Source organism: Nicotiana attenuata, unplaced genomic scaffold, assembly GCF_001879085.1.
Source record: "Nicotiana attenuata strain UT unplaced genomic scaffold, NIATTr2, whole genome shotgun sequence".
Taxonomy (NCBI): domain Eukaryota; kingdom Viridiplantae; phylum Streptophyta; class Magnoliopsida; order Solanales; family Solanaceae; genus Nicotiana; species Nicotiana attenuata.
Genome location: NW_017671524.1, coordinates 36,488 through 54,693, shown reverse-complemented (window position 1 = coordinate 54,693; position 18,206 = coordinate 36,488). Strand labels below are relative to the sequence as shown.

The window sequence follows — 18,206 nt, the reverse complement described above, 5'->3', positions numbered from 1 at the left end:
ATGTGAAGCACAATTATGTGTATTAATTAGCCCTTGACATCAAACATTCAACTCAATGGTTCTCAACAGAGTAGACCTTCAGGAACCATCAAAATTGTATCTATAACAAGTTTAAAACAAACAATAACCACCCACCCAGTATGATTCCACAAATGGGATCTGAAGATGGTAGAGTGTATGTAGACCTTACCCTCTACACAAAGTGGAGAGTCATGTTTCCAATAGACTCCGGCTTAAGAAAAGCGTTTCCAAAATACAAGATGATGAAAATACTAACGAAAAGAAAAGTATTGGCAGCAAAAATAATAAATATAACCAAAGTAAAAAACACATCAGTAATAATAAAGTTAAAAGAAACAAGATAAAAACAAAACAACAAAAAATGCTAATCATGTCAAGAACAGAATGTACCATCACCTTTGCAACAAACTTTGAAGTCATTAGACATAACTTGGCTCTGCTTATGAGTGAAAGCAATCCTTTTCTAGCAAATTGCAACTTACGATGAAGAAATAAAAACAAATGAAAAGGAGTCATTCTCGACTAATATTGCCTAAATCAACCTCTACATGTCAAAAATCAATCCCAAAAGGATATAAAAAGGACAGCCCGGTGCACAAGACATCCCACATTCACGTAGGGTTCGGAAAAGGACACAACCCTGTTAAAAAAAACATTACTCTACTTTCTTACTAGGGTTAATTGTTTGGTATTTTGCATCATCTTGGATAAAACTCCACCAAATATAAGTCAGAGGAACTGTTGTAGCATGCCAAAGAGAATGTGCATCTATTAGTCCTGCATATGGAGGAAAATCATAAATTTCTAAAAGCATAGCAAATCCACTCCCTACAACCACTGTCCATATTTTCCATTTGGATGGATGATTACTGATTCCAGCCCAAATTGCCCAAATCAGAAGCTGAGCAACACCCATTGTAACACAAACTTTTATGTTCCATCCTGAAAAAAATTCCAAATAAGTATTTATATAATATCAAAATGGAAGAGTTATAGTCATATAACAAAGCAACTAGAAGTACCAAATCAATCCATTTTTTAGCAACCAGACAAACCTTGCAAGTTTAAACGAGTTGAGTTATGACCCAATTTGTTAACTTGACCCAGCAAGTTGAACGCGAAATGATCCATTAAACTGTTGTGTTAAACCGAGCCAACGTAGTGTAACTGTGATGACCCGGCCGGTCGTCTTAAGAATTTACGCCCCGATCACCCATTAACTGCTTCCCCTAAGTTCATTTCTGCTATTTTGGTTTGCCGGGACGTTCGGCGTTGAGTTTCGGAGAGCTTTGGGACACTTAGTCCCTAAATGAGAGCTTAAGTGTTGAAAAGTGGTCCGTAGTCGGAACAGTGTGAAGACGACCTCGGAATGGAAATCCGATGGTTCCGTTAGCTCCGTTAGGTGATTTCGGGGTTGGGAGCATGTTCGGAATGTATTTTGGAAGTCCGTAGCTCATTTAGGCTCTAAATGCCGAAGTTTGAATTTTATAAGTTTTCGGTCCGATAGTGAGTTTCTGATCCGAGGGTCGATTGGAATTCCAGAAGTTACAGTAGTTCCGTCATGTCATTTGGGATGTGTGTGCAAAATTTCAGGTCATTCGGACGTGTTTTGATTAGGTTTTTGATCTAAATCGTATTTGGAAGAAATTTGAAGTTCTTAGGCTTGAATCTTTGATTAAATCAGCTTCCGGTGTTGTATTAGGTGTTTTAAGGATTGGTACAAGTTCGAATAAGGTATTAGGTGGTATTGGTGCTTTTCGTTGAGGTCCCGCGGGCCTCGGGATGATTTCGGGTGGTTAACGGAGGAAATCTCTAAGTGTTGCAGCAGCTGGTATTTTTCTTTCTGGTATTTTCGCTTCTGCGGCCTGGGAACCGCAGAAACGGAGCCGCAGAAGCGGCCTTGGACGTCGCAGAAGCGACTTTTGGTCACCCTCCAGGAAACCGCAGAAGCGGTAGGATTTCCGCAGAAGCGGGATCCGCTCCTGCGTCGCAGGAGCGGAAGCTGGGATTTTTAAAGGGAGCCGCAGAAGCGGCCAGTGCTTCGCATAGGCGGGACCGCAGAAGCGGTCCCTAGACCGCAGAAGCGGTATTCACTGTTCAGAAATAGCAATTTCGAGAGTTTAATTTCATAAGTTTGAAAAATCGATTGAGAGCTCGGGAGAAGGCGATTTTGAGTGGGTTTTGAAGAGATAATCATTGGGTAACGTTTCTTTGATCCCTTTTTGTTATACTTTATCATTATATAGTTAAATACATCATGGGAATTCGAATTTTGGACCAAAAATTGGATAATTTGGGGTAAAACTTCATTGGCTAGACAATTGAGTTTTGAGTGGGCATTTGACCTCCAATTTGGGAGATTTTTATATGGTTAGACTCGTGAGAGTACGAGGGTTCTAAAAATGTGAAAATTATTCAATTTCGGGGCGTTGGCCTGAACGGCATTTTGGTCATTTCACCTAATTTTACGCCGTAGCTTTGAATTTATTAGCAAAACCAGGTGTTTGCGATGTTATTTACAATGTGTAATTGAATTGAATAGATTTGAGCCATTTGGAGTCGGATACTCGTGGCAAGAGCGTGGCTTCTAGTTGATATTGAGCCGGTTTGAGGTAAGTGGCTTGTCTAACCTTGTGTGGGGGACCTTTCCCCTTAGGACATGATCTTTGAATATTTGAATGCCTCGTACGTGAGGTGACGAGCGCGTACTTGAGCTAATTGTTGTAAACCCGTTTCTACTTGAAGTATTTAAATTGAGTTTTCCTGTTTACTTGTTCATTCTGGACTGTAAGTTTAGACCTGTGCTAGCTTAGAGAAGCATGTTTAGCCGACTTACTTGCTTAATTGTTTGACTGTACTATTTGTACTCTGTGAAGCACATTAGACTAGAAATTTCTATTTATTGTACCGATTTTAGCATATATTCTGAGATTATGAGTTGTTGTTGCTGTGTGTTTAATTTGGGACTACGGGACGGCTTCCCGGGAGATCCCCCCCTGTACTCGATATATTCTAAATTGAGGGTGTGGGATACCAAGAGATCCCTAGCACATGTATTTCTATATGTATTGGGATACCAAGAGATCCCCGGCTTACTTATTGAGGATACCAGGAGATCCTCGGGATACCAAGAGATCCCCAGTGTATATGATAAGGATACCAAGAGATCCTCGGGATACCAAGAGATCCCCAGTGTATATGATGAGGATACCAAGAGATTCTCGGGATACCAAGAGATCCCCAATGTATATGATAAGGATACCAAGAGATCCCTAGTGTGTATGATGAGGATACCGAGAGATCCTCGGGATACCAAGAGATCCCTAGTGTATATGATGAGGTCGGGATACCAAGAGATCCCTGGTGCATATGATGAGGATACCAAGAGATCCTCGGGATACCAAGAGATCCCCGGCTATTATTCCTTGTTGAGAGCAGTATTCCTTGTATTGTTACCTTTGCTTTCCACTACTGTTCTTCCTTATTTATCTGTTTAGATTCTCGCTGTAGACTTTATTTAAACTGTTTCCGTTATCTTATTATTTATTATGTTTTATCTCAGTAGGGCCCTGACCTTCCTCGTCACTACCCAACCGAGGTTAGGCTTGGCACTTACTGAGTACCGCCGTGGTGTACTCATGCCTTTCATGCGCATGTCTTTCATGTGCAGATTCAGGTACTTCCTCCCAGGCGTATCATCCCCGTGGTGGAGAGTCCTAGCTGAGACTTGAGGTATGTCTGCTACGTCCGCAGACCAGGAGTCTCTACTCTATTCCGGCTTTAGCAGATAGTTTCATTTTCTTTCCTTTTCATGTTGTTTATACATTCTGGTGTAGAGCTGACTACTATACTCTATTAGCCTGTGTTTTCTCGTGAGTTTCCGGGTTTTGGGTTTTAGTTGTAGACTTCCGCATATTTTTTTGAGTTGTATAGGCCGAGTGGCCTTATATACAGTTTTTGTTTCCGTATGTTCAGTTTTAATTAATTATTCCGCAAATGTTAATTGTTATTCCGCACTGTTAGGCTTACCTAGTTGTAGGAACTAGGTGCCATCACGACATGTTCATGGAGGGTGAACTGGGGTCGTGACAAGTTGGTATCAGAGCTCTAGGTTCATAGGAGTCACGGAACACAGGCCGGTTTATTAGAGTCTCGCTGATCGGTACAGAGACGTCTGTACTTATCTACGAGAGGCTATGTAACCGTTAGGAAAAATTTCACTTCATTTGATTCCTGTCGTGCGAGATTTTTGAACATCAATTCTAAACTTCCGACTTCTATTCTCTCACAGATGGTGAGGACACGTGCTACTCGAGATGATCAGACACCCGCGCCCCCTATTGCGGCCGTCAGAGGCCGGGGCCGGGGTAGAGGCCGAGGACGCGCGCGTGGTGCAGCCAGGGCACTTGCGCGAGCTGCCATCGAGGTACCACCAGCAGACCCAGCCGGAGTTCAGGCACCCGACACGCCCACGGCTACTACTACTCCAGCTCTTCTGGAGACTTTGGCGCAGTTCCTAAGCATGTTTGGTACGTTGATTCAGGCGGGATTGATTCAGGTTATACCGACTACTTCACAGATCGGGGGAGGGACCCAGACTCCCGCCTCCCCCACTCCAGAGCAGCAAGCTTCCATTGGTCAGGTTCCAGGTGTCATGGCGACACAGCCTGTGGTCCCAGTTCAGCAGATGGTGAGGACCTCTCACCGAGCAGGGGACAGGTGGGTCCAGGAGAGAGAGGACAGACGAGGTCAGGAGGAAGAGTATAGGGGAGTGAGTAGACCTCGTGGACCGGGGAGATATGCCGGTCCTTATTTTCGAGGCAGGGTGCGTCATGGCAGAGGTTTTGTGGGTCAGCCAGCTCTGTTTGCATCTCAGAGTTCCCACAGAGTTTCAGGTGTTCAGGGGTCTTGGAGTACCCGTACCGCACCGTTCCCACTGCCACGTCCTCCCAGAGCTTGTTATGAGTGTGGTGACACCCGTCATGTGGTGAGGGATTGCCCTAGACTTGGGAGGAGTGCACCTCCACAGACTGCTCAGCCACAGCGTGCTCTTTCAGAGTTCTCAGGCCATGATCACAGCTCCCTCTGCTACCCCATCTGCCCAGCCAGCTAGGGGCGGAGGTCGGGGAGGTAAAGGTCACTCTCGAGAGAGAGGCCAGGCCAGATATTATGCTATTCCTGCTCGCACCGAGGTTGTTGCCTCCGATTCTGTCATTACAGGTATTATACTGGTTAGTCGTAGAGAGGCATCGGTTCTATTCGATCCAGGCTCTACCTATTCTTCTGTGTCTTCTTATTTTGCTCCGCATTTGGGTATAGCCCGAGATTCATTGAGTTCTCCTATTTACGTTTCTACTTCCGTGGGAGATTCTCTTGTTGTGGACCGTGTTTATCGGTCGTGTTTGGTTACCATTCGTGGTTTTGAGACCAGAGCGGATTTATTGTTACTCGGTATGGTTGACTTTGATATTATTCTGGGCATGGACTGGTTGTCACCCCATCACGCTATTCTTGATTGTCACGCCAAGACCGTGACGCTGGCTATGCCAGGTATTCCACATATTGAGTGGAGTGGTAGCTTAGGTCACACTCCCAGTAGAGTTATCTCTTTCCTTAAGGCTCAACGTATGGTTGAGAAGGGGTGTGCCACATATTTAGCTTATGTGAGAGACGTCAGTGTTGACACCCCTTCTGTTGATTCAGTTCCAGTGGTACGGGATTATCCCGATGTATTTCCAACTGATCTTCCGGGCATGCCGCCCCATAGAGACATTGATTTTGGCATTGATCTGTTGCCGGACACTCAGCCCATCTCCATTCCTCCGTATCGTATGGCTCCTCCTGAGTTGAAGGAGTTGAAGGATCAGTTACAGGAATTGCTTGGTAAGGGTTTTATTCGACCCAGTGTTTCACCGTGGGGTGCTCCTGTTTTGTTCGTGAAGAAGAAGGATGATTCTATGCGTATGTGTATTGATTATCGCCAGCTGAATAAGGTTACAGTGAAGAATCGTTATCCTTTTGCTCGCATTGATGATCTGTTTGACCAGCTTCAGGGCGCACAAGTGTTTTCTAAGATTGACTTGCGCTCAGGTTTCCATCAGTTGAAGATTGGGGAGCCAGATATCCCGAAGACTGCCTTCAGGACTCGGTATGGTCATTACGAGTTCCTGGTTATGTCATTTGGGCTGACCAATGCCCCAGCGGCTTTCATGCATCTGATGCACAGCGTGTTCAGGCCATATCTTGACTCATTCGTTATTGTTTTTATTGATGATATTCTGGTGTATTCCTGGAGTCGGGAAGATCATGAGCAGCACCTGAGGACCGTGCTTCAGACCTTGAGGGAGAAGAAGTTATATGCAAAGTTCTCAAAATGTGAGTTTTGGCTGAGTTCTGTGGCATTCTTAGGCCATGTGATTTCGAGTGAGGGTATCTGGGTGGATGCGAGGAAGATAGAGGCCGTGCAGAGTTGGCCCAGGCCGTCCCCAGCTACAGAGATTCGCAGTTTCCTTGTCTTGGCAGGCTACTACCGCCGCTTTGTGGAGGGATTTTCATCGATTGCGGCCCCTATGACTAGATTGACCCAGATGGGTGCCCCATTTCAGTGGACAGAGGAGTGTGAGGCGAGCTTTCAGAAGCTCAAGACAGCTTTGACTACATCCCCAATTTTGATGTTGCCTACCGGTTCGGGGTCTTATACTGTCTATTGGGACGCCTCGAGAGTTGGCCTTGGAGCGGTGTTGATGCAGGACGGTAGGGTGATTTCCTATGCGTCCAGACAGTTGAAGATACATGAGAAGAATTACCCTGTCCACGACCTTGAATTAGCTGCCATTGTTCGTGCCTTGAAGATCTGGCGTCATTATTTGTATGGTGTGCCTTGTGAGATCTATACTGACCATCGGAGTTTGCAGCACTTGTTCAAGCAAAATGATCTAAATTAGCGCCAGAGGAGGTGGTTAGAGTCGCTGAGGATTATGATGCTACTATTCAGTATCACCCGGGCAAGGCCAATGTAGTGACGGATGCCTTGAGTCGCCGGGCGGAGAGTTTGGGGAGTTTGGCATATCTACCAGTTTCAGAGAGGCCTATGGCGATGGATGTTCAGGCCTTAGCCAGCCAGTTCGTGAGATTGGATCTTTCGGAGCTCAGTCGGGTTCTAGGTTGTGTGGTTTCCTGGTCCTCCTTATTCGATTGTATCAGGGAGCGGCAGTATGACGACCCTCATTTGCTTGTCCTTCAGGACAAGGTTCAGCGTGGAGATGCTAGAGATGTGACCATTGGGGATGACGGAGTATTGAGGATGCAGGGCCGGATTTGTGTGCCCAATGTTGATGATCTTCGAGAGTTGATTCTAGCAGAGGCCCATAGTTCGCGGTATTCCATCCATCCGGGTGCCGCGAAGATGTATCAGGACTTGAGGCAGCACTACTGGTGGAGGCGTATGAAGAAAGATATAGTTGGTTATGTGTCTAGATGCCTCAACTCCTAACAGGTGAAAAATGAGCACCAGCGCCCGGGTGGGTTGCTTCAGCAGATAGAGATTCAGGAGTGGAAGCGGGAGCGCATCACCATGGACTTTGTTTCGGGACTCCCACGGATCTTGAAGAAGTTTGATGCCATTTGGGTCATTGTGGATCGGCTGACCAAGTCCGCTCATTTCATTCCTGTGTGTACCACTTATTCATCGGAGCGGTTGGCGGAGATTTATATCCGGGAGATCGTCCGTCTGCATGGTATTCCAGTTTCTATCATTTCAGACAGAGGTACTCAGTTTACATCGCGGTTCTGGAGAGCCGCGCAGCAGGAGTTAGGCACTCGGGTGGAGTTGAGCACAGCATTTCACCCCCAGACGGACGGACAGTCCGAGCGCACTATTCAGATTCTTGAGGATATGCTCCGTGCGTGTGTGATTGAGTTTGGAGGGTCTTGGGATCATTTCTTGCCATTGGTGGAGTTTGCTTATAAAAACAGTTATCAGTCCAGCATTCAGATGGCGCCGTATGAGGCTTTATATGGTAGGAGGTGTAGATCTCCGGTGGGTTGGTTTGAGCCGGGTGAGGCTAGGCTATTGGGTACAGAGATGGTTCAAGATGCATTGGAGAAGGTCAAGGTGATTCAGGACAGACTCCGTACAGCCCAGTCTAGACAGAAGAGTTACGCGGACAGGAAGGTTCGTGATGTTTCATATATGGTTGGTGAGCGGGTTCTGCTTCGGGTCTCGCCTATGAAAGGCGTTATGAGGTTTGGGAAGAAAGGGAAGCTGAGTCCGAGGTTTGTTGGCCCTTTTGAGATCTTGAGGCGAGTTGGGGAGGTTGCCTGCGAGCTTGCCTTACCTCCCAATTTGGCCGGAGTTCATCCGGTATTTCATGTTTCGATGCTCCGGAGGTTTCATGGTGATCCGTCGCACGTGTTGGATTTCAGTTCAATCCAGTTGGACAAGGATCTATCCTATGTTGAGGAGCCATTGGCTATATTGGACAGGCAGATCAGGAAGTTGAGGTCAAAGAACATAGCTTCAGTGAAGGTTCAGTGGCGGGGTCAGCCGGCCGAGGAGGCGACTTGGGAGACCGAGCAGGATATGCGCAGCAGTTATCCTCATCTTTTCACTACATCAGGTATGTTCTCTATGCTCGTTCGAGGACGAACGAATGTTTAAGTGTAGGAGGATGTGACGACCCGGCCGGTCGTCTTAAGAATTTACGCCCCGATCCCCCATTAACGGATTCCCCTAAGTTCATTTCTGCTATTTTGGTTTGCCGGGACGTTCGGTGTTGAGTTTCGGAGAGCTTTGGGACACTTAGTCCCTAAATGAGAGCTTAAGTGTTGAAAAGTGGTCCGTAGTCGGAACAGTGTGAAGACGACCTCGGAATGGAAATTAGATGGTTCCGTTAGCTCCGTTAGGTGATTTCGGGGTTGGGAGCGTGTTCGGAATGTATGTTGGAAGTCCGTAGCTCATTTAGGATTGAAATGCCAAAGTTTGAATATTATAAGTTTCCGGTCCGATAGTGAGTTTCTGATCCGAGGGTCGGATTGGAATTCTGAAAGTTACAGTAGTTCCGTCATGTCATTTGGGATGTGTGTGCAAAATTTCAGGTCATTCGGACGTGTTTTGGTTAGTTTTTTATCTAAATCGTATTTGGAAGAAATTTGAAGTTCTTAGGCTTGAATCTTTGATTAAATCGGCTTCCGGTGTTGTTTTAGGTGTTTTAAGGATTGGTACAAGTTCGAATAAGATATTAGGTGGTATTGGTGCTTTTGGTTGAGGTCCCGGGGGCCTCGGGATGATTTCGGGTGGTTAACGGAGGAAATCTCTAAGTGTTGCAGCAGCTGGTATTTTTCTTTCTGGTATTTCTGCGGCCTGGGAACCGCAGAAGCGGAGCCACAGAAGCGGCCTTGGACGTCGCAGAAGCGACTTTTGGTCACCCTCTAGGAAACCGCAGAAGCGGGATCCGCTTCTGCGAGATGGGAACCGCATGAGCGGAAGCTGGGATTTTTAAAGGGAGCCGCAGAAGCGGCCAGTGCTTCGCATAGGCGGGACCGTAGAAGCGGTCCCTAGACCGCAGAAGCGGTATTCACTGTTCAGAAATAGCAATTTCGAGAGTTTAATTTCATAAGTTTGAAAAATCGATTGAGAGCTCGGGAGAAGGCGATTTTGAGTGGGTTTTGAAGAGAAAATCATTGGGTAACGTTTCTTTGATCCCTTTTTGTTATACTTTATCATTATATAGTTAAATACATCATGAGAAATCGAATTTTGGATCAAAAATTGGATAATTTGGGGTAAAACTTCATTGGCTAGACTATTGAGTTTTGAGTAGGCATTTGACCTCCAATTTGGGAGATTTTTATATGGTTAGACTCGTGAGAGTACGAGGGTTCTAAAAATGTGAAAATTATTCGATTCCGGGGCGTTGGCCTAAAGGGCATTTTGGTCATTTCACCTAATTTTACGCCGTAGCTTTGAATTTATTAGCAAAACCAGGTGTTTGCGATGTTATGTACAATGTGTAATTGAATTGAATAGATTTGATCCATTTGGAGTCGGATACTCGTGGCAAGAGCGTGGCTTCTAGTTGACATTGAGCCGGTTCGAGGTAAGTGGCTTGTCTAACCTTGTGTGAGGGACCTTTCCCCTTAGGACATGATCTTTGAATGCCTCCTACGTGAGGTGACGAGCGCGTACTTGAGCCAATTGTTGTAAACCCGTTTCTAGTTGAAGTATTTAAATTGAGTTTTCCTGTTTACTTGTTCATTCTGGACTGTAAGTTTAGACCTGTGCTAGCTTAGAGAAGCATGTTTAGCTGACTCACTTGCTTAATTATTTGACTGTACTATTTGTACTCTGTGAAGCACGTTAGACTAGAAATTTCAATTACTTGTACCGATTTTAGCATATATTATGAGATTATGAGTCGTTGTTGCTGTGTGTTTAATTTGGGACTACGGGACGGCTTCCCGGGAGATCCCCCCCTGTACTCGATATATTCTGGATTGAGGGTGCGGGATACCAAGAGATCCCTACCACATGTATTTCTATATGTATTGGGATACCAAGAGATCCCCGGCTTACTTATTGAGGATACCAAGAGATCCTCGGGATACCAAGAGATCCCTAGTGTATATGATGAGGATACCAAGAGATCCTCGGGATACCAAGAGATCCCCAGTGTATATGATGAGGATACCAAGAGATCCTCGGGATACCAAGAGATCCCTGGTGCATATGATGAGGATACCAAGAGATCCCCGGCTATTATTCCTTGTTGAGAGCAGTATTCCTTGTATTGTTACCTTTGCTTTCCACTACTGTTCTTCCCTATTTATCTGGTTTAGATTCTCGCTGTAGACTTTATTTAAACTGTTTCCGTTATCTTATTATTTATTATGTTTTATCTCAGTAGGGCCCTGACCTTCCTCGTCACTACACAACCGAGGTTAGGCCTTGCACTTACTGAGTACCGCTGTGGTGTACTCATGCCCTTCGTGCGCATGTCTTTCATGTGCAGATTCAGGTACTTCCTCCCAGCCGTATCATCCCCGTGGTGGAGAGTCCTAGCTGAGACTTGAGGTATATCTGCTACGTCCGCAGACCAGGAGTCTCTACTCTATTCCGGCTTTAGCAGATAGTTTCATTTTCTTTCCTTTTCATGTTGTTTAGACATTCTGGTGTAGAGCTGACTACTATACTCTATTAGCCTGTGTTTTCTCGTGAGTTTCCGGGTTTTGAATTTTAGTTGTAGACTTCCGCATATTTTTTTTTGAGTTGTATAGGCGGAGTGGCCTTATATACAATTTTTGTTTCCGTATGTTCAGTTTTAATTAATTATTCCGTAAATGTTAATTGTTATTCCGCACTGTTAGGCTTACCTAGTTGTAGGAACTAGGTGCCATCACGACATGTTCATGGAGGGTGAACTGGGGTCGTGACAGTAACTGGACATGTCATAATGCAATCGAGACCCGAACATACAAAATCAAATTTGAAGACTGAGAATTATGTAAATTTGAGCTAATAATTCAAACAAAAATTAGTTTTCTTTTTGAAAAAACCCAAAAAAAAAGAAGGAGAGATTGAGTCATGTTGGACGAGTTGAGTCATGACACCTTATTAATCCATCTTAACCTAATCTATTTTGACTCAAGCACACTTTGGGCAGGTTTGATCATGATCCATTTATTTATTTGGATCCATCCAACTTTGACCTATTAATATGCTCATTGCGACCTCTAGGCACCCGACATTCGAAGCACGGATTCGACTAATTCAGTTTCAAGTTGGGTTGGCCTACTAAAAGGAATAAAGCGTTTTCTACTTAGATTTTTCATTCCCACAACTCAAATTCAAGATTTATTAAAGGTGAAAGGGTCTCAATCATTCCACGAGAACTCTTGGTGGTGCAGATTATAGTCCATAGACACAAAAAGCAACACACCCCAATAATTATCTCTGTATTCCTTCCCTTGTATCTTGATATCTTCCTATGCTGTTGCGCTTGGTTTTATAAGAATATGTAGCCTACATCCTATTTTCAATGCATGACTATAAAATAAATAAAAAAGCAGCCTGGTGTATTAAAACTCCCGCTATGCCCGGCGAAGAGCCGGACCTCAAGGGTCTATTGTACGCAGTGTTACCCTACAGTTCTGCATGCACAAGAGGTTGTTTCCACGGCTCGAACCCGTGACCTCCTGATCACATGACATCAACTTTACCAGTTACGCCAAGGCTACCCTTCTTTCCATGCATGACTTTGTACCTTAAACTAAAACTGTGAGATGAGGACATTACCATAGTCCATTTGATAGTTGTTCAGGTACAAAATATGGGTGGTTGTAAAGGCAAGCAGTGGAGCAGACATCAATACTCTCGTAGCCTCATCCCTTATACTGAAACTTCTTAGTATTGATATAATAAGTGAAAATCCAAGTAATGCCACTGCAGATGAGTAATCTAGTTTTTCTGTCAATTCCACATCTCTGCAATAGAAGTACTAATAACAAGTTAATACAATTCCATAACCATATTGACTTCACTAAAAATGAATAAAACTTCTCGCCACATGCTGGATTAATAGCCTGTTATATACGGGGCGGATGCAGCATAGAACTACTGGGTTCAACTGAACCCAGTACTTTCGACGCGGAACATAAATTTATGTGTAAATAATCACTAAAATTACAATAAACAGTAGATATAAACCCATAACTTTAAATGCTAAATCCATAGAACTAAAATCCTAGATCCACCTCTGATTATATATGGTCAAACGAAAAGCCTAAACACTTATTTGGAAAATAAGGAAACCAAAATATGATAGGCACGTGTAAGTATGACAAATAAAAGGTGTATCTTAGGCTTTATTCTATCTCAAAAGCTAGCTAGCTCATGAGGTGATATGCGGCCCATTGTATCAACCAATGTGGGACAATCTAATGTATCCCCGCCTCCTTGCATGCACATACTAGGTCAACTGGAGCATGGATAACATAACATGGGACTGACATTTGGTAAATTAAGAATAGGGATGAGTCTGACTCAGATACAATGTTAAGAAAATTAAGGACATTATGTCTAACTCAACTATGAAAGTTAGTTCACGAGGTGAAAATTACCCATGATCATATAAAGAGACAATAACTCATCCCATTAATCATTATGGAAAAATGCAGAACTCACCGACTGTGGAAGACAACACTCCAAAACCATGAATTCACGGACAAGAAGGCCCATATGTGCCATAGACCAGCATAATCATAAGATATCCTCTTATTTATCGTCTTTGATCGTAGCTTGAAAAAGGAAAGCCATCCTTGGATATGCATTGCAAGGTTAAATGCAGAGAAAGCAACAGCAATAGGCTCCTGGAAAGTTAAGATATCACTTCTTATCAATAGTCATATATCAGTAAAGGATTTTAAGTTATATGCACTGAGAGCGTAAAAACTTTAGATTTACTCATAATTATCTTATAAGTGACATGATTGTGTAAATACTTTTCACGGCTCATAACATAGGTCCAAGGCTCATAGTATTACAAACCTGAAGCCCGAACACTCGTTTAAATGGCCATTTACCATGATATTTCACAGGTCCAAATCCAAGTGCAGCTCGTTCTTTTTCTCTTTGAAGCATGCAGTGGTACTTGCAGTCATTTGAGCAATCGGTTTGTGTCAATTGCCGGTATAGGGGCTCTTTCTGGCTATCAGAGAAAGAACCATCTACAGAGTATTTGCATTGTGTGAAACATGTTTCACCAACACATCCAGTTTTTTCACATTGCGAAATACATGCCCTGATTATTCAGATAATAAATGGTTTTAGAAAGGACAGCAGTGAAGCAAAATGCAAAGTAAAATTGTAAGATATGTTACCTGTATAATGGATCAACATCTCCAGCACTCGCATCAAATGATCGATAAAGACAAGAAAGAGATACGAAGAAAATGGCGAGGTAACGATCTGCCATCTGATCACTACTTTGATAGAAGACAAAATTTGAGATCTATTTTGATGTCATGTTGTTATTTGTTTTGTCAAGAACGTAGAAATATTTTGCTGATAGTGAGACTCGAAATCAAGAATGTGAGATTTATAACTATATAACCAAATGGATGATTTGGTTTTGGCTTCAATAGGATTTACCAACCTGATTCAAATTGAAATAAATCCAGACTCAACTATTTAATGAAATTTGAGAGTGGAAGAAACCATGAATATGTGTCCTCAATTTCCAAATCTAAAGCACAATAACAACATTTTGTAAAATGTATTTTAATACAATAGAGGCACTTTGTGACAATGTCAATGGCTACATCTGAAAAATAGGTATGTTAGTAAAAGTATTACTCCTATGTAATAGAGGAAGACCGTTGATTCAGGACACACCGAAGCAGGGTAACCAAGTATCTTCAAATTAAAACAGGAGCAAAACATTTTATGTTAATTTGATTCTCATATAGTGATAAAATAATGTAAATTAATCTTGATTTGTATATTGAAGGAATGGTTTGGTTCGAGAACAAGTTTTATACAAATTATAATTGAGTATAGAGTATCGAATTTTTACAATATTAGGTCAACTAAAAGATAATTACATAAACTGCTCATAAAGCGTGAAAATTAGTACCATTAACCGTGGCGGAACCAGAATTTTCACTAAGGAGAGCCAAAGTATAAAGAAGTAAATATACTAAGAAGCTAAGGGGATTTAACGTATAGTTTATATGCATAAAATAAAACTTTTTTATGCGATGTAAATTTTCGACGAAGGGGCAACTTATTATAACATATTAAATTATACTAATACTGTAAAAAGTTCGTCAACACATATAACTTAAATCCTAAAGTACTTCAATAATTCAACGGGGGGATCCCCCCAAATATTACTTGGAAATTCGACATTATGAAAATAAAATTCTTGAAATCCAGAACTATATGCTGGGGTGTTAGATGTCTCCATAGAAATGATATCACCCCAAATGCCACTTGAAAATTCAACACCATCTAAAATAGTAGACTTAAAATAGTCATTGTTAGATATTTTAATTAGTTAGTTTCTGCTTTCCTAGTCTTATGGGTATATGGGGGAGTTGTGTAGTTAGTGGACTAAGTGGGTTTGTTTTAACTTCCTTTATGGCTTAGTGCTTTAGATAATGTAGGAACTGTATTGCCTTTATAAAAGGCTTGTTCGTTGTTGAATTTTATTGCAGTAATTTTATCTCCCCAAAATTGCTTTGTGTTTGTCTAGTTTTCTTCCAGATTTCTAACAGTGGTATCAAGAGCCAGGTTAGATCTTTGAGGGAGGGAGATTTTACCCAGAACTTTGTTCATCTATGACTTCAGAGAACAACTTTGTGCAAGCAGCCATTCCTCGTTTTGATGGCCATTATGACCATTGGAGCATGCTCATGGAAAACTTTTTGAGGTCCAAAGAGTTTTGGGCAGTCGTTGATGGTGGGATTCAAGAACCTGGAGCGGATGTTGTTCTAACAAATGCTCAAAAGACAGAACTTGAAGCACAAAAATTGAGAGACTTGAAGGCAAAGAACTATCTTTTCCAAGCCATTGATCGTTTAATATTGGAAACAATTCTTTGCAAGGATACGTCAAAGCAAATCTGGGACTCTATGAAGAAGATATACCAAGGGAATGCAAGGGCAAAGCGAGCACAACTTCAAACTCTACGAGGTGAGTTTGAAACCCTGCGTATGAAATCGGGAGAGTCGGTGTCGTTGTACTTCTCACGCACAATGGCAATTGCAAACAAGATGCGAATTCATGGAGAGAGACTTGCAGATGTTACCATCGTCGAGAAGATCCTGCGGTCCATGTTGCCTAAATTTAATTTTGTTATCTGCTCCATTGAAGAGCCGAAAGATCTTGATACTCTTTCATTTGATGAACTACAAAATTCTTTGATGGTTCATGAGCAGAAAATTGTTAAGCAAGATACGGAGGAGCAAGCCTTGCAAGCAATCACAACCTCCAAAGATTCTGTGTGTCGAAGGAACAAGTGGAAGGGAAGAAACTCAAACAAAGCTGAAGAAGGAACTCACAAAAAGAATGGTCAACATGGTCGTGATCAACAACACTCGTCAAATGGGAAGCCAAGGTCTGCAGATAAGTCCCACATTGAGTGTTATAGGTGTCACAGGTATGGCCATTATCGTTCTGAATGTCGTACAAATTTGAAAAATGTACGTGGAGAAAACTCTAATTTTACAGAAGTAACTGAGACGGAGGAGGAGGTTTCTTTGTTGATGGTGTCTCAATCCACAGAAGAACACCACACGGATTTATGGTATTTAGATACAGGTTGTAGCAACCATATGTGTGGAGAAAAATCTGCATTTTCTGAATTGGATGAAACTTTTCGCACAACAGTCAAGTTAGGCGACAATTCCCGACTTGCTGCCAAAGGAAAAGGGAAGGTAAAAGTTCAAACAAAATCTTCATCTGTGCATATTATTTCTGATGTGTTCTTTGTACCGGATTTAAAGAAAAATCTTATTAGTGTGGGTCAACTTCAAGAGAACGGCTATGAAGTGTCTATCAAGCATGGAATTTGCAAAATCCTAGATTCTAATCTTGGGTTGATTGCTGAAGCTAAGATGACTGCAAATAAACTTTTCCCGCTTCATGTGCAAGATATTGGCTCTACCAATTTTTGTTTTTCAACAAAATTGGATAGTCCAGCATGGCTCTGGCATTACAGATATGTACATCTAAATTTTGGAGGAGTAAAACTGTTGCAGCAGAAGAAGATGGTTTCTGGTCTTCCTAATTTTGATATTCCAGTAGATATTTGTGAAGATTGTGTCGTTGGAAAGCAATCTCGCGATAGCTTTCCAAAAGGAAAAGCGTGGAGAGCTAAAAGGCAGTTGGAACTAGTTCACTCAGACATTTGTGGACCAATAAATCCAATTTCCAATGGAGGAAAATGTTATTTTATAACGTTTATTGATGATTTTAGCAGGAAGACATGGGTTCATTTTTTGCAAGAAAAATCTGAAGCTTTTATAGCTTTTAAAAGCTTCAGAGCTCTTGTTGAAAAGGAGACAGGATGTTCCATAAAGATCTTTCGCACGGATCGTGGAGGGGAGTATCTTTCACAAGAATTTATAAGTTTTTGTGAATCTCATGGGATACGTCGGCAACTTACAGCAGCTTATACTCCTCAACAAAATGGAGTATGTGAGAGGAAGAATCGGACAATCATGAATGTTGTGCGGAGCCTGTTGCGAAAGAGTCATTTTCCTAGAGTTTTTTGGCCTGAAGCTATTTGCTGGAGTGTCTATGTTTTGAATAGAAGTCCTTCTCGTGCTATTCAAAACATGACCCAGAAGAAGCTTGGAGTGGACAGCAACCAAATGTTGAACACTTTAAAGTGTTTGGTTGTGTTGCATTTGCTCATGTTTTAGATCAGAAAAGGACAAAGATAGATGACGAAGCCATCAAGTGTGTTTTCCTTGGTGTTAGCAAGGAGTCAAAAGCCTACAAGTTGTACAATTCAGTTAGCAAAAAGATAATTATCAGTCGTGATGTGGTGTTTGACGAAGATAATTTCTGGCCATGGGAAGAAAATTCAAGCAACCAACAACTTTCTTTAGATCTTGATGGAGTCAGGGAGCAAGAGCAACCAGTGACTGAAAATGAAGGTTCTTCTACCTTGGTAAATCAAGAAGGCATCAATTCCCGACCTCAACGAGATCGAAGAACACCAGCATGGATGGCAGATTATGAGGTTAGTGGAATTCATCAATCTGAAAATGAAGATTCTCTTACCTATGTAGCTTTATTTTCTGATTGTGATCCAGTAAGATTTGAGGATGCCTATAAAGATTTGAAGTGGCAGAAAGCAATGGATGTTGAAATTGCATCAATAGAAAAGAATAATACTTGGGAGCTTATTGATCTTCCAAAAGGGCAAAAGTCGATCGGAGTCAAATGGGTTTAGCACAAGTTCTTAACCCACATCTACTGTCCACGGAGCCTCTAAAGTACAACAGGATAATATAGTATTTGCCGGTAACAAGGCTCCGGCTATACCTTACACAAAATCAAAATAAAACTCCGAAATCAAGCGGCCTGAGCCACGCAGGGCCCTGAGAGGAAAGGGCTCACCAAAAGCTGATGGAGGACGAGGGAGCTACGGATCGGTGGACTGGAGTACCTGCTACGG

The 18,206-nt window shown here is 42.5% G+C and overlaps 1 protein-coding gene across 1 annotated transcript; it reads right to left on the bottom strand.

Moving 5' to 3' along the window:
• Positions 1 to 394: 394 nt before the first annotated feature.
• On the bottom strand, positions 395 to 14,325 carry LOC109208799 (post-GPI attachment to proteins factor 3-like). The gene is made up of 5 exons (XM_019371949.1): positions 13,897 to 14,325; positions 13,565 to 13,817; positions 13,202 to 13,386; positions 12,314 to 12,501; positions 395 to 963 (listed from the first exon to the last, which is right to left on the bottom strand). Exons 1-5 carry the CDS (start codon positions 13,989 to 13,991, stop codon positions 677 to 679), a joined length of 1,008 nt encoding a protein of 335 aa, XP_019227494.1. The 5' UTR covers positions 13,992 to 14,325; the 3' UTR covers positions 395 to 676.
• Between the last annotated feature and the right edge of the window lie 3,881 nt (positions 14,326 to 18,206).